General features: G+C 30.1%; 2 protein-coding genes across 2 annotated transcripts; one reads left to right on the top strand and one right to left on the bottom strand.

Moving 5' to 3' along the window:
* Positions 1–12,781: 12,781 nt before the first annotated feature.
* Positions 12,782–14,868, bottom strand: LOC148303944 (uncharacterized). The gene is made up of 4 exons (XM_088269116.1): positions 14,317–14,868; positions 14,093–14,215; positions 13,441–13,587; positions 12,782–13,104 (listed from the first exon to the last, which is right to left on the bottom strand). The coding sequence occupies exons 1-4, from the start codon at positions 14,866–14,868 to the stop codon at positions 12,994–12,996; spliced, it is 933 nt and encodes a 310-aa protein (XP_088125242.1). The 3' UTR covers positions 12,782–12,993.
* An 87-nt stretch (positions 14,869–14,955) lies between these two features.
* Positions 14,956–22,328, top strand: LOC148303943 (transmembrane protein 181). Its single transcript, XM_088269115.1, has 12 exons — positions 14,956–15,477; positions 15,563–15,666; positions 16,493–16,651; positions 16,908–17,010; positions 17,598–17,751; positions 18,230–18,310; positions 18,390–18,489; positions 19,195–19,322; positions 20,069–20,218; positions 20,295–20,397; positions 21,075–21,299; positions 21,708–22,328. Exons 1-12 carry the CDS (start codon positions 15,332–15,334, stop codon positions 21,836–21,838), a joined length of 1,584 nt encoding a protein of 527 aa, XP_088125241.1. The 5' UTR covers positions 14,956–15,331; the 3' UTR covers positions 21,839–22,328.
* Positions 22,329–23,911: the final 1,583 nt, after the last annotated feature.

Below are 23,911 nucleotides of genomic sequence, written 5' to 3'. Positions count from 1 at the left end.
TTTCCTCTTGGGAAATGTCAACTAATTCTTGCGACTATATTTGTGCTTATGAAGATTATTTTATTCGTTAAATACCTCAACTTCTACTAATCCTCAATTATAACTAATACCCACAAACCCATCGCACATACAAAATGTTATAATTTTTTTTTCTCTTTGTTACAGATGACGGAACAGGAAGATACCCCGTTTTCAGTTATAGCGGTTAATCTGTCAATATGTGACGTAATGTTTGTTTATAATTATTTTTATTTATTTGACAAATTTCTACAAAAAAAACCTTGTAATTCAAAGGGTAAAAATATGTTTTAATTGTCCTTTATAAGAGGAACATTGGGATAAAATGTCGAAGAATGCTTTATCTAACGTCTATACGTAGAGTTATACATAGAAAAGTTGCTTAGTAATTGATGTTCATATTTATACCTAGTACATGTAAAACTTACATAGGACACCTCAATATGCTAAGATAAACTTTAAGGTGTTGTGTAGATAAACGAAGCATAGTCAATTATTTTTACTGAAACATTCAAATAAAATCATGAAATATTTTTTACAACATTATTTTCAAACATGTTTTTAAAATTGATTAATGTACACGATAGTTAAAAAAATAATCTTTTTTCTATTTTTATATTGTAAATATTTTACGCCATAAATATTTATGAACTTTTTATGGTGTTTATAGATACATACGTCAAACATACCTCATTTTTTTATATGTTTAGTTACTGTTTACTTACCTGTATCCATTGACTGAATTATAACCGCAATTTCAATACATCGTGTCATTTTTACATTGTTATTTTTGTCGCATATATATAAATTACAATTATGAAGATATAGTTTTTTTTAACAAAACACGGGTATTTTTTTAAGATATAACCGAAATGATGAAAAACATTTGTGGTTTTGTAATTAATATTTACCATTCGTTCAACCCATATTATTTAGATTTGAATTAAACATACTCGTTGGCATTGATTGCGGTTTGACCGTGGTGCTTCATGCACCTCCCCAGTCTTGCATACACAAGTAAGTGTGCTTTTTGACACAGTTCAAAGTATCGTTAATTAAATGCATCTTGAGATTACCTCTTCGTTAAATAGTTCTACCTTCGTGTGACGCGTGACCGGGTCGATACCGACCGCAAGACGGTCAGTCTCGGTTGGGTCACAACCCGGTATCATTTCCACGGCATGCGACCAAATGAAGGTTAACTCACCACACCATATACAAGTGCCATAGATTATTATAATATTATAGCTCATTAAGTTTAACATACGTCAATTCGAAAAAAGTAATGTTTATATATTTAACTTTATTAAAGATCGGGTTTTTTAAAGGTCATCGCAACGTAGCATTTTCATAAATATTATGTTACTATAAACTCCTAACTTACGAATGATATTTAGATTCTTTTTGATTTATTCAATACTATTCTTCAAATATACATAACAATAAAATACCACGAATCAATTACACTAACGCACCACTATTGAGAACTCGCCATTTTCTTTTTCGTTGTTTTTGATATTTACACCATGAATGATAAAATATTACATTTTAATAGTAGTATGTATGTACGTAATGAAATTTGACAGTTACCAATTTTTTAAATATATTTTTTAAATATATCGTTCGTAAGTAAAAAGTTTAATTAAAATCAATATCCATAAAAATACCACGCTTCGATCCACTTAAATCACAATTTTGTACTCTTTTGAAAACATTTTTTGTTGTTGTAGAAAACTATTTTTTTTTGTATTGAACCCTTCTTTTGTAAGAACGTTTGACAGGTTTTTAATATTTTTTTTTGGGTTTCAGAAAAATTACTTTTTTTAATATTTATCTTTTAATTATTCGAATTACTCAATTAGTTAATTTAGTTTGGACTCGAATCGATTCTTGCTGAATACACGGGTGCTCTGCCAATTAATATTTTTAGTTTTTATATTTAAGTATGCTTCTAATAATACGGTTGTCCATATTGTACTAAAATTTAAATTATCAATTTCAAATCAAATTATTCAATCGTAAAAATCCAAACAATTATTTTTTAAGTTTTAAATTTCTGAAATAAAATCAGGTCACAGTTTATTGGGTTGCCAATAAAGATGTACATATTTTATTGGAGGTGTCAATTCATATTTCTTTAAGCATATTGTGGTAATATAAAATTTGTCAATGTTTTATGTCAATTTAATACCATGAAATCAATTATAAATGTTTGAAAATACTTGCAATTTATTTTAAGCTGATGATAATTTTCGATGGACAAATATTAATTGTTTTTTCGTTTATTTATATAACGGTTAAATTTGACTTTAAAATGGCATAAACTATGAAAAGTTACAATAGTCCATGTGAAAATTTATCAGTTTACGAGATTTTTAAACATCTCTCTTTTTACTAGAAAAATGTTGTATAAAGAAATGTAAATATTCCACTTTTGTCGGTCCCAGTGAAATGATTTTAAATACATCATTTAAAGAAAGAAAAAAAAATTATTGTATATTTAAAACTTTTTCTTTTAATTGTATGAATTAAATAAATTTAAAATGGCAAAATCGGTAAAAAAATAGCTTAGAATATGAAAGGTATTTAAATTTATACCAAGGCATGAAAACTATACGGTTCAATTTTTATTTTAAAAGCAATGATATTACATTCATAAAAAAATATATAAAATAGGCACTTAAGGACAGTTGTTCAATTCTTTGATATAAGTTTGAAGTAATATATAGAGACATGAGCAATCGGCAATAATATTCAGAAAAGAACCAGTCCACATTCAATTTGAACTGAGATAATTGGAAACGCTAATAAAACTTCTTTTTTTATAACTATTTTTTATCAAATTTATTTATTTATAAGAGAAATTTGAACTAACTTAAAAGGTTTTTTTTATTTCGATTTCGTATATTAAAAAGTGTGAATTGTCTTGATTCTATTTTCAATATTCTGCAGGACTTTTTTTAAATTAATTCTGATCTGGTTCGTTTCTATATAACGCTGGCCAGTTTTCTACGCAAAGAAATTGTTTTTATCAAACACCTAATAGTTTTCAGACCATGAAATCATGTTAAAACACCGACAGTTTTCATAATGGATTCGTTATGGTTTTCATGTTGATTTGGAATCGTTCTCACTGTCATCCTAAAGTTGAAGGTCAACTGAATGTTGTGCTTAGCAAATGAGCTATTTAAGTTATAATATGTATGTGTAATGACCGTTTATATATATATATATATATATATATATATATATATATATATATATATATATATATATATATATATATATATATATATATATATATATATATATATATATATTTATATATATTTATATATATTTATATATATATATATATATATATATATATATATATATATATATATATATATATATATATATATATATATATATATATATAATTACTATTATTTATACCGTAGGTGTTCCTGTTCATTTGTGATAACGAATTTGAAACATCAATTCATTACGCCCTATTAGAAATATTTATTGAGAAAGGCAAAGAAAATCAAGGTCTGTCTCGGCACTTTTTGGGAATTACCATACGTACTGAGTAAAGTTCAATTTCAACTTTAAATTTTGTAATTATATAAGATAATTCATATTAATTAATTAATGGACAGAAATCATTTGGTTTTATAAGTATTATTCTGAAACACGGTACCACAAATTACCTATCTACTAATATTATATTGTATTATCCTAATCATTAGCACACCTCAGGCCTACAAATAAATATGAATAATTCCTAGTTCTGTTTCATTTAAATTTTGCAAATATTGAAGATAATTTTTAGCAGCCTTTTGTTCTGAATTCAGGTGTCAAGTTATTACCATCACCCCAAAAAAATATAACTTGAGAAATTATCACTTCAGAATATGTCTTTGTATGCACAAAGCAGAGGCGTGTATTCTATATAGACAGAAAAGCAGTGCTTACCCTGGTTTCCTTCCGTTTCATATAGAAACACGACCAAGGTCTACTATGCCTTATCCTTACCCAACCTACTGTCTAGCATGATTTAAAAAAACTCTGCACGCCACTGGCACAAAGCAATGTATAAAAATGGCATTTATACATATTACAATTCAATATTTTTCATGACTTTCAAGAAAATAATAATACAATGAACTTTTTTTAAATTATAAATAAAACTTGTTTTTTACCACTTGAGTATTATATTGTTACGACAAATTTTGAAAGCTACAGATGCTCCCATCTACGGGTTTGAATATAAACTCAATTTGTAAAAAACAAGTGTTTTATTAAGTTTTTTTTTTTAATAAAATAGGTGCCGAAACTTACACATCATGTCAAGCTTTTTACTAAAACAAATTATATTCAAATATCATTTAAATAAAACCTAAGCAACTTTTCCTATCATTTTGACAAATTATATAAATATAGATTGTAATTACGTAAGCGCAAACATTGTTTGGACAAATTGATATTGAAAATTTAAAATATATTTATTCATGAAAAAAGGTGCCAGAACACCGCTCAACCGCGATACATGGGGAAAAAAGCCCTGGTTTTATTTATAATTTAATCTTGTCTTACCTCAAAGTGAATGCCATAACAATAAATAACACTTTTTTGCATAGGTTTTTAATAATTTGCACCATTCATGATTGTGTAATAACTGTGTACCTTGTAATATTGTATATTTTGTGCAATGACAGACCCTTGATTTTCGTTTCCGCGTCTCTCGTAAAATTGTAAACGAATTTTCGGCCTTATGTTTGTAAAGTATGTATCACTGACGCCCAAACCCCGGATGGGGATCGGACCGAACCTTTACGTCACGATTATCGATACTTATGTACATTGTAATATTTTTATATTAATTGATATTTCTAATTTTAAATTTATGTAATATAATAAATGAAATGTTATGTAGTTGATATGATGTGTAATATTTGTAATTATAGTTGTTAAATTAAGCTTTGTAAAAGGAGTGTGGGTTATATTACATAATGTTAATTTAAAAGTGAAAAGATACGGAAACGTCACTGTTATGTAAAATATCTTTGTGTAAAGAAAAAATTAAATAATAAAATGAATTTCAAAAATTCCAAATTGCATTTTTAACAAGCATTCTCCTTTTTATTCTTTAATCCCTATCCGCTCCCAAATGGTGCATAGGGCACCGTATCGTATCGTGTAATCGAAGTCAAGGTCATCAGTTCTGCGCTCTAGATATTATATTCTCAGTGGAATATATTGTATGTGATGGGATACAGATGATGTACGAAAAAGGAACTTAGTGTGAAGAAAGTGACCGCTGCATGGGAAAAGAAATGGAGGAGGAATGGTAGGTACCCTTTTCTGCGTCGTTGTCTTTATTGCTGAGAGTTGTGACCATCCTGTCTCTTTGTAATAAAAATATTATATAAAGTTGATATCCAACTCTCTCAACACATCGCTCTATCGACTGATGAACTCTTCGCAACCTTGTTTGGTCAATCCATCTAATCTTCCTGATTTTCTACTACCTTCCATCCCTCCTATGAGGACAAAGACAACAGCTGGAGGCGCGTTGTAGGAGCCTGGGTGAGGACCTATCCGACATCGGATCCGTGCTAGTTCATAAGGAACTCTCACGAGAGGTGGTATCATGCATGGTAAAAATAGCGAAGGACATTGGTAACATAAACCAAGCTAGGACACAAAATTCCGAACCCTCTTCTAGTGGAACGGAAGGTCTGTTGACGATAGTCAACATTCCGGCTTCTCCTGAGAAGTTTTACGTGGTTTCCTCCCAGCAATGAGCAAATGGTGAATTGTTCCTGATTGGCCCATACTAGATTATCCCTCCTGCTCCCAACACAGATTAAAATAAAACGTTTTTTAGCTAGAAGAAACAAAAATCCACTTCATGAGATCATTAAGTAGATTTTTGTTTTATATATACCTTGTACATAAATAAATAGCATAAATAATATATGGAACTCTTATCTAAAAAAAACACTCCATGACTGAGGAGAATCACAGTCTAAAGACCGTGATAAGCCGTTTAAAAAAAGCTTATGATAACCAAATAATCGATGCCTTCGGGATGTGGTGTTCGGCACATATCGCCCACTCCTTTCAACAACGTGATATATCAAAATACCTGATTTTTCAGAAGATCGTTTTTTATGTTTAAAAATAGAATGAAATGTTTTAAAAATAAATATCAAGCATTGAACTGTGCAACAGATCATTTTATGTAAAACCTGAATGTTTTTTCTCCATTTGAAAAATATTTCGTATATTTAAAAAAATAATTAAACAATACCTTTTCTTCAAAATGCAAAAACAACACTTTCTGCCCTGTAGCGGGTAAATATTAAGTTAAAAATATGCCGCTTTTACTGGGATATACTTAGTATATTTTCTGGGCATTCCGGAAACATGAACACAACTGAAAAATGTCGATTTTTGATATGTGACGTTGTTGAAAGGAGTGAGCGATATGTTCCGAATTCCTTGGACCCGCAATAAGGACAAACGTGTCCATGTTAAAATATCCAAATATAGTTGACAGACTTTCCTCCATCTGTTTGAGACGAGTCCTTCAGTTTTAAGGACACATCGCCAGAAGAAACGGTTAACGAATCGCCAGAAGAAAGTAAAAAGCTAATATGGTCAACGGAGGGGTCGGTAGGTACTTATACGAGGAAAATGGGCATAATACCAATGGTTAGGGCACTCGGAGTTGCAAACCCATACTCGTACTCGCGTGTGTAACCTGGACGCTGCTAATTTACAGTCCCTTGAGTTAAGAATTTAATATAATAATTTGTATTGATTACTTACATTATACGTACTTAGTAAATATAATTATAAATAACTGTAAATACATTTTTAAAAAAAGAATAATAATTGTAAACATAATTGTATGTCGTTAATATGATGTATAAGCATTTGACGGAAATTTACATAATAATTATTTATTAAATACATAAATGCAGTGACGTGTTAAAATTTTCAAACAAAAACGCGAATTAGATATATTTATTATTTGGAGGCAACCTTTGACTGATAGAAGTGGTGTGAATGTCCATTTTACTAGATTTTTTATCAACACTCTAAATGTTAAACGTGCTTAATAGTAAAAAAGGGGGTTTTAACCCTAAATTTATTGGTAATTTATTGATTTGACGAAGTGTGATCATTATTTACCTTTTTATAGATTCCTGACAAGAAAAATTAATGAAAAAGTATAATTTTGTCATCTCATTACATCAAACATCAAATAAAATTGTAGATATAAACTGACTTTGATTTCATACTATGATGTCTTTCCACAGGACGTGGATGCGATTGAAAGAATTTCGTAGTGTAAAAAATCGTTAAGCCTGTTTTGATTTGAATTCAAAGTAAAAGTCATCACACGTTGTATTATATTCTAAAAGCGCTTCGTAATCAGTGTTATGACGTAAGGTGCCCCTTGCAACAATTTACAAAATGCTATAGATGAGGTGCATGGAACAACCTTGTTTTTCTCAGAAATTCTTCTAAAATCCCCCCCACCCCTCTCGTGAAGTTAAAAGAGGGTGAAACCTTTTTCTCTCCTTAAAATCATCGAATGAACTGCATTATATTTCCATTATACCGCGCTATTTATACAGAAGTTTCAACTTCTTCTTCTTCTTCTTTGTCAGCCGTCTCTCCACACCCTCTTCCATTTTATTCCAGACTTCTCTCGTTTGAGCCATTCCAATCCACTTACTACCCGCCACGGGGACAATGTCATCGGCCCATCTTTTCTGAGGACGGCCTATTCATGTCCCATGGTCTCCACAGCAGAACTGTGGATTCTCTCAGAAGTTTAATTCATATCTATATATTTTCATAGAAATTCAGTAAACAGTTTTTTTTTAAAGAAGCGATTATTGTTTAAAAGTTTCACAGCTTATAAGTCCTTTTAAGACGTCGAGCACACCAAATCAGCGTTAATCGAGGAAGCGCTAAGCGAGGTTTTATTATGCCAAATTACCACATATTTTGGCACGAAAATCCATTAAACAATTACCAGACTTTATTTAATTTTTGAACTGTGGTTGTACGCAGGGTCTGAATAAATAATTTATTTTAGTAATTCTTAAAAAAATTACGATTTATTTCAAGAAAATGAAAAACTGTCGACTCTAGCAAATGACCGCCTAATATCAAAAATCGTTTTGTCACCTTTAGTATTGTATTATTTTGTTCCTTCTAAGAATGACAAATATTTTTTTAAAGGTAGATAAATACGAATAAATTTATGTTCTTACTATGATCAAAATAATAATTAGTGTTCAAAGGTATTTTGCGATACATGTACGTTAAAAAATTACTTTTTGACATATTCATGACAGGTGAGAAAATACGTGTAAACAGTAAACAGCATTATAAAAGTCTTTTTAAAAAAGTAAACATATTAACTGAGGTTACATTTGCTTTAGTTATTTAATGTAGGTCTTTACCCCCGATAATTCACAAAATTATATGTTAATTTCAACGGGAAAAGGGTGGAAATACCTTGTGTGAAGATAGGCCTTATCTTTTTACATGAACTTTTCGTTATAAGGTCAAGATTTTATCACATTTTGCGATTTGAGCATGTATTACCCAATACTCAACTATATAGTAGGTATGTGTTAACTTAAAACCCAAGAAAAAATACGCTAAAAAACTTACGATTTTTTCGGAATACTTGGAATAAAGTTAAATTAAATGTGTGAAGTTCGGAAGGTTCGAGAAGAGCAAACTTCAGGGGAAATTATTGTTTGTAGACCAATTTGAATAATGCCGCAGTAACTTCTTTATTCAAAGGGAGAACTTAATTTTATTATCTCTTTTCTATGTAGGTAGGTGAGGACAGAGATTATTTAATTTAAAACCAGAATATATTCAGTTATTAAGTTGGTAAAAGTGAGGGTAATAAAAAATAAAAGCGGTAAAAGTGACAGGTACCTACCTTATTAATTCCTACAAAGACGAACTAAGATTAAGTAGGTACTGACCATATTTAAAAAAAAAAGAGGAAAACCTGCTTTATAAGAGAGATCAGGGTATATCAGGTCAGAAACCTAGGGCATTTTTGAAAAATTCAAAAGATGTCTCCAAAATCAACATATTCTTATCAGTATCGATGATATTATTTAAAGTTAATTTTCCCCAGGATTTTTTGCTCTCTTTACACGTTAAACGCTATGCGGGTACCGGTGACCTCGCATGTGTTGGACCGCAGCGCCATGGGGGGCATCAGTGACCTCAATCAAGAGCTATATTCAAAATGCTCTAACTATGAAACCCATCGTCAAATCAAAAAATTAAATAAACTTTATACAATATGAATTGACAAATTTTAGTATTGGCGTTTAACGTGTTAAAATTTTCCAATATAATTTTTATTCGAATATCGTAGTTTTCTTGACTTACTTTTGTAACTGATATTTGTTTGTAGAAACTGGGAGCATGTCCATACAACATTATATTTCATTCATTACTTGAATATAAGTAGACATCGCTCACTCCTTTCAACAACATCATATATCAAAAATTGCCAATTTTCAGTTGTACATGTTTTCGGAATGCCCAGAAAATGTACTATATCTCAGCAAAAGTGGCATATTTTTAACTTAATATTTACCCGCTACAGGGCAGAAAATGTTTTTTTTTTGCATTTTGAAGAAAAGGTACTTTTGAATAATTTTTTTAAATGTATTAAATATTTTTCAAATGGAGAAAAAACCTTCAGCTTTTACCTAAAAAGATCTGTTGCACAGTAAAAAGTTCAATAAGTGGCTTGATATTTATTTTTAATACATTGTGTTTAATACATTTTAAACTTGAAAAACATTCTCCTGAAAAATCAAGTTTTTTGATTTATGACATTCTTGAAAGGAATGAGCGATATGAGACAAAGCAATGTGTCTATAACAAAAAACAAATTAAAAAAAAAGTTTATGGCTTTAAAGAGTTTTTTTTTTCACATGCCATGATGCTCAGTTGATTTATATTGTAACATATTAAGTTTTTAAGACAAACACTAAATTTTTACAAATAATTATGTACAAATAAAAAAGCTTGTATGTATGCAGATATATATATTTGAAAATATTAATAATAGTGATTTAGCAAAATAACATTCATCGCGGTGCATAATAAAGTTTTAAATAGTTACGTACAAGAAAACAAAGAATTATTGTACTAATAAATTTGTTACTTCATTAATATATCATCCGGAGGTCCAAGAAAATGTATCCGGCACTATTCTCAAAAAAGTTGGTGACCACTGGTCTATTATGATAATTTAATTATATGTTTAGTATAATTAAAGTGTATTTATTACTACACCAAATTTAAAAAAAATATATCATGGGTTTAAATCCCCGGCGGGTCCGCCTCCGTAGTGTAATGGTCAGCACGCTCGGCTACTGTTCTGGAGGTCCCGAGTTCGATTCCCAGGGGGGGTCAAATAAATATAAGTGATTTTTTCACTGTAATATTTATTCAATATTACCCTGGATTCGTACCTGAAGTGGAGGGCTGATCATCTTTCCTTAAAGTGTAAGCGATCAAGATAACACTGCGTTTATATGAAGCAGTGCCCTATGCACCATTGGGGTGCAGATAAGGGTTTAATTATTATTATTATTATTAAGACCCGGAGTAGGTTGTTCCTTTTTTCTGAGAAACTATTTTTATACATTGTAATCATTTTCTCTATTTATCAATTAATAACATTAACTTTTTAACAATTTGCAAAAGAAAATACGAAAAATATAAATATATTTTTTTTAATTTTATAATTTAATAAAAAAATATTTTGAGTAAGAACAAATTAAAAGAGAGGAATAGAGCTTAACAAATTGATTTGGTTTACAATTTTGCTACGATTTACTGCTCACAGGTTCAGTCGATAAGTGAGATATTTTAGTTTTCAGAGACATCCAACAAGATAAAAAATTGTCTCCTAATTGTATAACATCCACATCCTCATCCATTAACAATTTGACTCTTTCTTCTTCTGTGCATAAAGAAAAAAGGGAAAGAATGCACTTTTCAGCATCTGATAAACAGTCTTTAATATCTCGGGTAGGTGATGGCATCTCACAGAGCGCGTAAACTAATTTATATATCGTAATTAGTACATGATAGTCGGTATTTGTGTTCCAAACAGGCCATCCACTAGTTAACCAAACATTTAGACACTGAAAAATAATAAATAAATCACATAAAAATATGACAAAGAAAAGAATAACAAATGCATATAGAATAATAAATAAACTAATGATAATAATAAAGTTAGTAACCGAGTTTCGAAACATCTAAATCAGTTAGCGACACTCTGAACTAGAAATTCACTGTTATTTATAAAAAAATAATACTTTAACTTAAACCTTCTATTTTATTTGACTTATTAAAGTATCTGTAATTTTGTTAAGTTAAAGAATCAACCGATCATTTAACGTCTTCAAGAGTATGTACAAAAATATCCTCAGGAATATGTATGAAAATGTTAAATACTATTTTTTTTAAAAGGATAATGTCAATTTGTGGACTACTATAAAGTATTATTAGAAAACAATGAAATTTTTTTTTTAATTGGGAAATTCAAAATAATATGATATAATATATTATTTTTAATAAAAAATTACTAAAACTTGCAATTAGTGTTCCGTCTTATGAATTAACTGCGATTACAATATTATAAAAAAATTATAATATGAATAATTTTTGTTAAACTACGATATTGTGAATAAAAATTAACGCAACAATGAAAAAACTCACTTCTAAGATAGTTTTGTTCTCAAGAACTCATTAAACATAGGTTAATTAATCATATGCATTTAAATTTCAATAATTGCATTGAAAATTTTATTGCCAAAATGAATTTATTACTCGAATTAATTTGGGAAATATGAATTTACACATATTTTGTTTATTAGAGAAAAATCATTGCCATTTTTTTAGTAAGTACGTAATAATTATTTCATCAATGATTTCAAATATAACATACCTTTATACACTTATTAATAGCTTCGACGTTAGTTAAATTGTTCAAATAAATGTCTATAATATCACAAATTAAATTGATTATTTTCTTCTTCCAACGTATCCCACTATTACCACTTGCTTCAATTAAAGTAGGTAAATAATGGAAATACATTATTTTTCTACTCATATCAGACTCTATATACAGATTTTCCAAAATTATTTCAAACACATCATCACTTTTAGTCCACTGAAACATAAATTACAAAACAAATATATTTTACAGCGAGATCACAAAGTTCATTTAAATAATTACTACAACCAAAAAAGCAACTTTAAAAATTATTAATAGTATATCAATAATTTTTACTATAAAGATAAAAATGCATCTGTTTGCCAAATTATTTTTAATTTTTCCTACAGTAAAATCATAGATTATTATATTCAAACTTTAATCGAAGGGCAATTAAAAAATGTTATTATTCTCATTAAAATAGAAGTGAACAACAAACAAAAAACTTATTAGTTTGGAATCTATACGTAATTATAGAATTACTGGCGTTGAGTAACAAGGCTGATGTAATATATTTTTCCAAAATAAGAATTGCATTTTAGTGAAACCTCTATCTATCGCTTTTAAAGGGAGTTGAATTAAATGATGAATGAATGCGGTATTGAGAACTTACCACACAAGGAGATACTATAGAGTAAATATAGCATCCTCCCAATCTGCATAACCATTAGTAGGTTAAAATACTAAGAAGAATACAAGTTTTAGATGTAAAAAAATGTATTTATTTTTTAAATACAAAGCTGAACAGAACCAAAAACAAAACAAGTTAATAGCATTTTAAATAATCTGTTATCGACATTTGTTTATGTACTGTTTTTATTTCCGTAAGTCAACAGTATATTTTCAGCTTTGCAAATAATATTTTTTTCAGCATCGGTTATTGAATATGCGTAGAAGAAAGTTTTCAATCTTTAAAAGAGTGTGCATGCTACTGAAAATGAAGGTACAGGCTCTTCTTCGATATGGACATCTCCTGCTGTATCCGTCAACCTCGCGTCACACAAGTTTTCGATAGTTTCATCCTACACATTGGAATATTGTCATCGAATGTAACAAAATAGAGAAAAATGCTTTTAAAAAAAAACAGTCAAAATATATTACATATGCAGCGTATTTCAAATAATGAATGCGGTAAAATGTTGAAAAAAACAATTGATGCAATCTACTTTTGTATGAAATGAATTTGGGGTAAAAATATAAAGGATACATCCGGGAAAACGATTATTCGAGGAACGATAGAGGTTTAACTGTATATTATTTTATATTTATCTCAAACTTGTCATCCATCTAACATATCTATTGATATATGTAATTTGTCTTCAAAAACAACTTAAATAATTGAATTGAATTTTACATACCTCACTTCCATAAAACTGAACAGAAAACATGGGAAGTATGATCAGAATAGACTCCAGTGCACCTTCTATTACAGTCTTTTCTCTATATTTCAGAAGATGAACTAATGTCTCATACACAACTTCTTCATAGCCAGTTTTACTATACACCTAAAACAATTTTGAAAATTATATCTAGATAATTATACATACCTCAACAAAGATGAAGTAATTTCTGGGAAAGTAATATGGATGTCTGGGGATTTACAGGGGTTACAACCTGTATTCGGTTGGTTTGAATGATCACTTTATATACTTGTGTAACATTCATTTTTCTCCCCATGATTGAATCTTCTTAATAATTTATATTTAAATTTAAAATATTTGATAAACTTTTTGTACAGAATATATGTATATTTTTAGGCTCAAGTACCTCAGACCTGAAAATTTTATTATTGTACGCAATATTCTTCCAGATTTTTAACACACGCAAGGTGAGGCCAGAAAATATACATAATTTGTAAATAAAGAGTTTATGGGAAAAGGAATATGTATTTAAATACTATATTATGATGGGCCTTAAAGAAGGTGCATCTTTTACAGGCCATATTTCTGATGTTCCAAAACATGGAACTGACACATTAGTATGTGTGTCTGTTTTAAAATTGAAACTTACCAAATGTCTCAGTAATAAAGAACAACATTGTAATCCTTCTATTTTGTTTTCATCGTGATAGTCGTCTACCTGAATAAGGGTTCCAGGAAAAACCCAAGCAAGAGGACATTCCACTTTCCCCATCTGAAAACACATATAAATTCTGTCATCGATAAGTTTATGGCTTCAGAAAACTTAATGCTAATTTTAAAATAAGAATTGAATAAGTAAAAGCAAAGACTTACCTTAGGTAAAGACTTAATTATATTTCTATAGCAGTATAATGCTGCAGGGTGGTATTTCCATTTATCTTTTGTAAGTTTTATGTGTAATTTATGCATACACTTCTGGAATACATCATCTTTGCAGTGTTGCAAATGTGGTTCTTGAGAAAATAAAAAAATACATTTCCTTTGGAACCAACCGATTATAATATCCGCATACTTGGAATAAGATTCATCACACCAAGGACCTTTTGACTTCATTTCTTCAGTCAATAAAAGCATAGTGGAGACGAAATCAGAACTTGCAGGTTGCGTAAGGTTTGCATCATTTAAGCTTCCTAACATAGTATTCAAATCTATTAACTTAGATTCTATGTCTCTAGAAAACGGAGCGAAATAAGATTCTAACGGTTCGGTGTATTCATCAAAAGGCTTTGCGAGTCCTCGTACAAAGCACGATTCTACTAAATTTATTAAATTTGGCCACACCGGTAAACTTGCCATGGTGTCTATTTTTTGTCCAGTCATTTCCACATTTTCCTCGCTGGTTTTAATTTCTTTTATTCCTACCATAGTTGCGAAGTCCTGTTTTGGTTTTTAAATTTAGTATTTTCACGCGAAACTAAGGCGCACGCTGGCGCATGCTAAAATTAAACGTCAAACAAACGTCAAATGAGTCAAAGACAAAATTCTACAAACAAAGTTCCTGAATATTGTGCAGTATTTGTTTTCAACCACCTGGTAACACTTATAAATATGGCGGTGTTTTTGTATCTTTTCGATCGATATTTTGTATCGCAGCTGTAAATTTCCCTCGGTTCTAATATCATTTCCTGATTTTATAAAATGTTCTTTTACCGCCAAAGTATTGAAATAGTTTTTTCCTCGCGTTAAATTATTTATATTTCATAAAGGACATGCGTATATTTACGCACCAGGATAATAAAAACTCTAAAATATGCTGCGACGTATTTTAAAGTTGCGACTTTATTGGAAATAAATTTGAAGATCGAAAATCGTTCATCAACTTACCAGCATGGATAGTGGCTTAGGTTATTCCTATCATCTTCCATCGGCAGGATGGAATTTAAAAATTAGAAATGCACTTTCCCAATTTAGTGACCTTTTTAGTGAATTTAATAAATATATATCTCCGGCATATCATCATGACCGCTGTGAGAGGTAAGCTGCATTTTAATTATGATATTAATAACTCTTTTTTTTTAATTGCATTAATCAACATTCAAACTGTTCTAAATTATTTTAGATCCGTGCAGATGAGACTTTATTCCATGAATAAAGGCGAATTTGTGATGGTTTTTATGGCATTTTTCGCTTGCTTCGGTTTGGGCGTTTTCATTGGATTGGCAGGTGAGAGTTTCATTTATCAGAAGAGAATATCCGTAAAATTTTATTTTAATAACTAAATATTTTACAGGAAAAATCATCACCTTATAAATATTTATGGTCTACCTCAATATTTTTCCTTTTCTTCCTAATTTTTAAGTCTCTATTTAATGATGCATAAGGCAAGGCTTTGATGTATCACAATATTGATAATCACACTACACGAACATGAGATTTTTAGTTTTGCGCCTCAAGTACCAATCCAAAGAATATCTTAATAAATAATGTAGGAGTATTAATTTTATTAACATATAATTTTACTTATTTCATTACTTATTATTTTATTGACTAGTTGATCAAGCGAATTCTTTACATATGCACTCTTCAAAATTTAGTTAGAGGGGGGGATGAGTAACTCAATATAGCATACTTAATATAACATGTGAATAATTAATGTTTATGAACATTTGCAAAAATAATGAAAATGTTTTAATAATGTGTATGAGCTTATTCTAAGATTTTAAAAAGACTTTAAGAGAGGATACCGCAACAAAGCTCCCCTCCTTTTTTATGACTATTTTATTTATTTTTTTTAAGGTTTTTTTTTGCTTTAGTTAAGGTGAATTGTTCATAAATAATGTCAAATACAAAGTAACTTAACGAAGCGTTTCCAAAATATCATTCTAACTATAAACTTAGTTTTAAAAAATTAACCTAACCTAACATTAATTTACTTAACCTAATCTAACATACTTAGTTTTCAAAAAAAAACCTACCCTTACCAATTCTTAACTTACTTAATGAAACCCAACCTAAACTTACCTGATAATGTGTATTACTGTCCAAACAGGTCCACCCATTACTTGGACTACTGTCCAATATGGAACTTCCCTTCTAACAAACAAAAGTTCTCTACCCCGAGGTCCTTTTGTGATGCGTTCTCCCGCCTTGGGCACATACAATCAGCAACTATGGCTTATTGCACAAATCAGCAAGGGTATAAATGATGGTAATTATTCATTTATCTTCAAATATCTTATTAAATTGAATTAAATTGTTTGGGTGATGAAAAAATATTTTTATATATGTATACACATAAAAATATATACAAAATTTCAAATGTTCAGAATAGAATTTTTTTCTTAAAATTTTACTGAATTTTTAAAAAGTAAACATATATTATTGCACGTAATGTTATTTTTAGTACAATATTTTGTTCAATAATTAATTATATATCTTGTTTACCTAACTTTATTTATTTGCAGAAGAAATATCAGATAAAATTTTCTATGTCAGCGTTTCTATCGATGGCCTCACAGAAGATCACAAACCAGTCACCATTATTCATGAAAATGATGTTCGGAACCGGTTAGTCTTTATTTATTTTAAAAACTAAATTGTTTCTTATAAGTCATATATCTAATATGTTTATGTTGATTTTACTATCTATTGAAAAGAATCAAGACGTCTTATGTATTTTGACGATCATAGTGTTCTGGAATAAATTTATCATGTGTGTTAACACACTACCCGAAAGGAAAGGTATTTCTACCCTTTTGGTCGATTGATGCTTAATGACAGAAAGGGTTTTTTTTACCTTCTGCGCCAGCCTTATTTCAAAGGCAGAAAAGAAGGAATTATCCAATATCACATCCTGTCGCCAGTGGTCCACAATCATACAAAATACCCATCATAAATGTGTTAATATAAATATGTAATTTTTGAAAGGAAAAAAAGTCAAATTCCAATATACATTCTAAAAAAATTTGTATGGGACCTAATAAACTAAAAGGTCTTGAAAAATATAAGTATTTATACTTCACCTGACAATTTCCAGCTGATAACACAAATGGTAAAACTACCCCTCTTACAGGTAACCATCAGACGGCAAGTGGGTATTAATACCCTTCCCCTATTTGATGTGTTAATAGGTTTTTTCTTTTTATTTCTTTCAGTACAAGACACCTGCGCTGTGAAGGCAATGAGTGCGATGAATTTATAGCCCTACACTTAGGGTTTTTAGATTTCAGTCACTATGTCCTCGGAGTACGGTTCTACGGCCTGGATGGATTCAACGAACGCAATCATATTACTGAAGTCACCTTTTATGTAAGTCTTTCAAAATATTCTCAATTTTTTAATATTATTACTCGATGATCATAATATTCAATTTGCATCAATAGCAATGAAGTTCTTGTTGAACGGAAGGAATTACCAGTAGCTCGCTATGCATTATTTTCATTTAATTTATGTATACATATAATTTCTGAATGATAAAAAATAACAGTATACTTAATCGTTAATTTTTACCAAATTATACTAACTGCATTATAAGAAAAATAATAAAATTTATTATGGAATATGTGCAGATGTTAAAGGTCAAAATACAAGGCGAGTCAAAATATATTATTTTGAGAATGGTTTTTTCAAAAATTATGTTTATTTTTATTTTAATTTTGGTATTTTCATTACAAAACTAATAGCTAAATATTAATTATACACATAATTTTTTTTCAACTGTAATTGTCAATAAAATTATTTTACAACATGTAATTCTGCTAAAAATGTTCATTTTATTATTTTCCAGTTCAAGACTTATAATCCAGCCTTCACGCAGATAGAAATATGGTTTAGATTTATATTTTTAATGGGCACATTCTTTGTCACGGTATGTTAAAAAATATTTTTCCGTAAAATTACTGTCTATGAATAAAGAATAGAATTCAAAATGTGATTTGTTGTTGCAGTGCTGGTTTGCGCATGTTTTAAGGAAGTACATTGTGCATGATTGGTCGATTGAACAAAAGTGGATATCCATCCTTCTTCCTCTACTACTGTTTTTCAATAGTAAGTCAGTTATACCTACAAATCTCTTATTGTTTTCGGAATTACTACAGTAGCTGAAGAATCCGAAGTCCCAGTATTTGATAAATCGCTTCTAAATTTTCTTTAAATCCAGGTAACATTTAAAGGTCCGCCTCCGTAGTAAAATGGTCAGCGTGCTCGGCTACCGTTCTGGAGGTCCCGGGTTCGATTCCCAGGGGGGGTCAAATAAATATAAGTGTTTTTTTTTCACTCTAATATTTATTAAATATTACCCTGGACTGGTACCTGAAGCGCAGGGCTGATCACCTTTCCTTCATGTGCTAACGATCAAGATAACACTGCGTTTCTATGATGCAGTGCCCTATGCACCATTGGGGTGCGGACAAGGGTTTAAAAAAACATTTGACATAATTGTTTTTTTTTCTTATAACACCGTTTTTTGTATAGTTTTGAAAAGAAAAGAGTTATTGAAAGGTAAGAGGTTGAAAAAAAATTACAATTGTTTTTTTTTCAATATATATTCTAAAAAAAGTCAAATTCCAATATACATTCTAAAAAAATTGATTGTGAAAACACGTCCAACCTATCGCGCGGTCATCTGTGTTACGAATTTCAAAGTTCGAGATCTCGGCCTTAAATTATCACTGAAATTAATTTAAATCTTATCAAATTGTCCTAAAGCGTTTAAAAATATTATGCTATGTATTTCTCTGTGCCTGTTTTCAGATCCAGTTTTTCCAATGACTTTATTGCTGAGTTCTTGGCTTCCCAGCTTTCTGGATGCTTTTCTGCAAGCCACTTTTCTAGCTGGTCTCCTGATGTTCTGGTTGTGCATGTACCACGGACTAAGACAGGTATAATTTAATTACTTCATAAAACTGGCAAGTGTTTAACCTTTTAAGAGTATCCGTATAATAAGAGCATTTTGTACCCATTTTAACCCGCAAAGTGTCTATTTTAGATGCTTGTCTGCAGGTAGGATATTAAGGATAGGGAAGGTAATTGTGAAAAATACATCACAAACACCCAGACCAATTGAAAATAAATCTTTCTTAAATTCATTTTGCAATTGGCGAGAATCGAATCCGCAACGCTAGTTTCGCAGTCGAGCGTCTACTCAACTACGCCACGGTGCTTCTCCTACTTATAATAATAATAACAACTTAAATAAAACTTGTATATAAAGCAAAATGCAAATTTCAAAATGGACAACCTAAATTCAAAATTTCAAATCATGTACATAGATAAAACATTTTGGTTTTTATATGTGATAAAGTAAAGACATTTTATTTTGGCTATTTTATGTAATATTTTAAATGGTAGAGAAAGATTTTTTATTTAAAAATGTATTATATCCTCATAGAACAACTATGTAAGTGACTTTTATCATCTTCACATGAGCTATTTGTGATTTAATTTGTAAATCAGAAGCATCATCATTAAGGTTTTTTTGTTCTATTTAAATATACAAGAGAGTATATTTTTAATGGATCGTTCTAGGATTATAAAAATATTTTAGGTGTTAAGTAAACAATGAATAATATGCAATTACAATATTTTAACTCATACAGCTTTTTAAAACATGTTTTTTTTGTTTCAGAATGAAAGAGGAATACTCTCATTCTACCTTCCAAAATTTTTCATTGTGTCCATGATCTGGATATCTGCCATAATAATGGCCTCGTGGCAGAAATATAACGAACTTCGTGACCCGACTTACAACCATGAAGTTGACGCAACACATTACTATGTAGGGGATATAATCACTTTGCTTTATTCCTTGAATTTTTGTTAAAATTACTAAAAGTAAACTATTTTCTTTTTAGGCATTGAAAGTTCACTTCTTTACATTTGGTGGAATTTATCTTCTATACCTCTTGTACCTTATTCTCAGAGCGTACACGGACCTCCGAAATATGCCATTCTTTGGTAAATATTTATCTTATGAATAGAATTAATGCGTATATTATTGACAATAGGACTAAATTTATACATCCAGTGTCAAAAGCCAATGTGCAAAATCAGTGTGGGGAGTGTTTAATGCAAAACAAAGACAAAGCTGAGATATAAAGGTTTCAAGTGTTTATTTCTATGACCATTCTCCAAATTCAAATTCAACTGTCATGGTTTACAGAGAACTATGTAACAAGTATTGTTTGTTATACTGATGTCTTTTCAATAAAAAGATGTTTAATCAGTGGCTGCTAAGGAAAAAAAGGAAAATTAACAAATTAACCTTTCCCGCTCAGATTTTTTTTTAATCCACTGTATGTCATGTCTTGTCAAACCATCATCCGCACCCGATGGTGCATAGGGCACTGCATCATATAAACGCAGTGTCATCTTGATAGTTAACACATGAAGGAAAGATGATCAGCCCTCCGCTTCAGGTCACCAGTCCAGGGTTATATTGAATAAATATTAGATTGAATAAATCACTTATATTTATTTGACCCCCCCCCCTGGGAATCAAAACCCGGGACCTCTAGTACGGTAGCTGAACGTGCTGAATATTACACTACAGGGGCGGACTATATATTATTGGATTTACCACACATATATGTTTTCTTTGACATTCTACAAATGAAATTTGATTGCATGTCCAGATATGCGTCTGAAGTGCCTGACCCTCCTGATGCTGACAGTCCTGGGAGTGAGTGTTGCCGTTACGGTCCTGAGGTTTGGTGCCGGAGTTCTGGAAGATAACTTTGTGGCTCAACTCTCCACCCATTACAACAGCTCTGCGCAGTTCATGACTTTCTATGGCCTACTTAATTTCTACGTGTACACAATGGCGTATGTATACTCTCCGTCTAGCCGCCCACCGCATGGTATGTATTTTTTTATACAGTTTATAGAATTTTGCTTAATTTAGAAATGTTACAAATTTCAAAAGGAATCGAAAATTTAAAAAAATTAAATGATCAATTTTAAGTGTTTTTACTTATCGATCTTCTGTGATTCCTTCGTCTGCAATCAACACAAAAAGTAGCCACTTGAGGTTCCTATCCAACCAACCCAGTCAACTGCCAATATATATATATTTTTTAAAGTAGATAATTTTTAGCATCAATTAATTTTAAGAAAAAAGCTATTTGATTTGAAACTGGGAAACATTATAATTAAGTTATAAAAAGAAGATATATACAGTGATTTAATAACAAAGTTATTTTGTAAGTTACAAAATGGAAAACTCCAGTTTTAACTTTAAATATTAATCATTTTATTTTTTATTTTAGAAGTTTCTATAACAAAAGACAATCCCGCTTTCTCTATGATCAATGATTCAGACGAAGACGTTATATACGGATCTGATGAAGAAAGTCGCCGCCCATTGAACAGAACACATAATGATGATGATAGCGATTAAATTTTAATGTTTGTAATTACATAATTCAATGTGTTATATATAGATTTAAATGTCAAAAGCTGCATTAGTGACATTCTTCACACAGTTCATTGGTAACTAAACGAATACCAGCATCTAAATTAAACTACACAATTGGTTCATAACCATAAAAAAATGTTTAAAAAATTTTAAAAAATTTTATCTGGTCTTCAATAGACCGTTATTGTATCTCTAGTCAAGGTCAGGAGTTTAATGTAAATATAATAAAAGTACAAAATATATTCAGCACTACGTGAACTGTTGATCTATTGTAGAATATTCTTTCTTTATTTTATTGTTATGGCTTAAAAATAATAAATTAATCAATTATATTTATTCATGAAACTTAGTGTTTATAATGATCCAAATTGTAATTTTCTGGATAATTACCCAAGTAAAATTGTAATAAAAATATTGAAAACTTAATGTGAATATATATTATACTACCAAAACATTATATTTTAAGTACCAATTTGTTTTATTTCTTCTAAAAATATTTCTATTCTGTAATTTTTTTAAATATATCATACATATGGTTAACTAAATAGGGGGTTGAATTAATTCTCGCCGTTTTTTGTAGTATTTTGAATTGAAAATATATATTTTTTTTAAAGTAAGAATTTATTCAAAGTATTGCCCTTCTTTCTCGACTATTTTGGCCCATCTTACAGGAAGAAGTCGTATTCCCCTACAAAAGAAAACCTTGTCTTTTGAGGCAATCCAATTTTCAACCCATAACTCACAAAAAACCTTTTCTGTGATGCCGTTGCAAGAGTGAATCACAAATGCAAAGTCGCCTTTCCATATCTCTCTCCTTCAGGGCATACGGGACTCAGTTTCCCTGCCGATAAACAAGGCCCATAGCCTTAATTTTGAGGCTGTTTGAGGCGGTTGAAAGTGCCACGTGGGTGTTCGAGGCAGCGGGGGACAGGAAAACAAACAAAAACGAAAGGAATCTATTTAAATCACAGAAATATTAAATTGTTATAAACAGCAAGAACTAATTCAACCCCCTAATATTTGTGGTGACAATTTAAAAGCTTTAACAATTTAAATTTACCAGTCGAAAAATTAGAATGGCAATACAAAAAAAAATTCAATTGAATTGCCAATTTCCTTAAAACTGCAGTTTTCTAACATTTTTGCATTTTTACAATGACCAAAAATATATATTACATATATGTAAATCAATGTCATTATTTTCTCATCATATTTATCCTTTGTGGAAATGGCTGATTTCGATATGGAAGGACACAATTATAAGAATGTAGACAAATAGAGGAGAAATAAGAAACATGGTGGCAATTATCATACAATATATATTTATTCAGATTCATAATATTTCACAGTCGGTATACCAGCTTACATTGATATAACTAATTTTATTACAATTATGAATGGGTAGAAATAAAATACTTGTAAAAATGTAAAACAAAAAAGTAAATATTATTGTAAATAATATATGTACATCAAGATATCCACCCTATTTTGTAGTTCCAAACTATTTAAGTTATGTCCAATTTTGTAGTCCTATACTGTCTACTTCCGTAGTGTAATGGTCAGCATGCTCGACTACCGTGCTGGAGGTCCCGGGTTCGATTCCCAGGGAGGATCAAATAAATATGAATAAATGCTAGTGATTTTTTTTCACTCTCGTATTTATTCAATATTACCCTGGACCGGTACCTAAAGCGGAGGGCTGATCACCTTTCCTTCATGTGTTAATGATCAAGATAACGCTGCGTTTATATGATGCAGTGCCCTACACACCATTGGGGTGCGGATAAGGGTTTAAAGGAGAAGAAGAATTTTTCCAGGTTATATCTCACTAAAAAATGAATCTAGGGTCCTATCTGCGCAGCCCTTTCCAAATTTTTCAGATTTTTATAAAATACGATGCCTTCTTGGACTTTTCTCCCTCTATTCCCTTCTATTTTCCCCTCTCTTGTAGTGATAAGGTCGTCATGTTCCCTTTTCTGTATTTTATTTGCATCTAATAAGGTTCTTTTTCCTTCCACTCTCTCTATTCAAGTTCCTCCACCATAGAGAACTGTA

This window comes from Brachycentrus maculatus, unplaced genomic scaffold (genome assembly GCF_059751285.1).
Source record: "Brachycentrus maculatus isolate JH-2025_06_01 unplaced genomic scaffold, ASM5975128v1 h1tg000339l, whole genome shotgun sequence".
Taxonomy (NCBI): Eukaryota; Metazoa; Arthropoda; class Insecta; order Trichoptera; family Brachycentridae; genus Brachycentrus; species Brachycentrus maculatus.
The sequence above is the reverse complement of the archived record's forward strand: the minus strand, read 5'-3'. Positions and strand labels throughout refer to the sequence as shown.

What these genes read in the sequence shown, in the direction of transcription:
- LOC148303944 (XM_088269116.1), bottom strand. Translation starts at nt 14,868, where the DNA reads ATGGTAGGAATAAAAGAAATTAAAACCAGCGAGGAAAATGTGGAAATG. An exon ending in CTTTATTACTGAGACATTTG is followed by an intron (nt 13,588 to 14,092) that starts GTAAGTTTCAAT and finishes AAATTGTTTTAG; the next exon opens with GTGTATAGTAAAACTGGCTA. An exon ending in TTCAGTTTTATGGAAGTGAG is followed by an intron (nt 13,105 to 13,440) that starts GTATGTAAAATT and finishes TCCAATGTGTAG; the next exon opens with GATGAAACTATCGAAAACTT.
- LOC148303943 (XM_088269115.1), top strand. Translation starts at nt 15,332, where the DNA reads ATGGATAGTGGCTTAGGTTATTCCTATCATCTTCCATCGGCAGGATGG. An exon ending in GAAAATGATGTTCGGAACCG is followed by an intron (nt 17,011 to 17,597) that starts GTTAGTCTTTAT and finishes TATTTCTTTCAG; the next exon opens with TACAAGACACCTGCGCTGTG. An exon ending in GTCTAGCCGCCCACCGCATG is followed by an intron (nt 21,300 to 21,707) that starts GTATGTATTTTT and finishes TTTTTATTTTAG; the next exon opens with AAGTTTCTATAACAAAAGAC.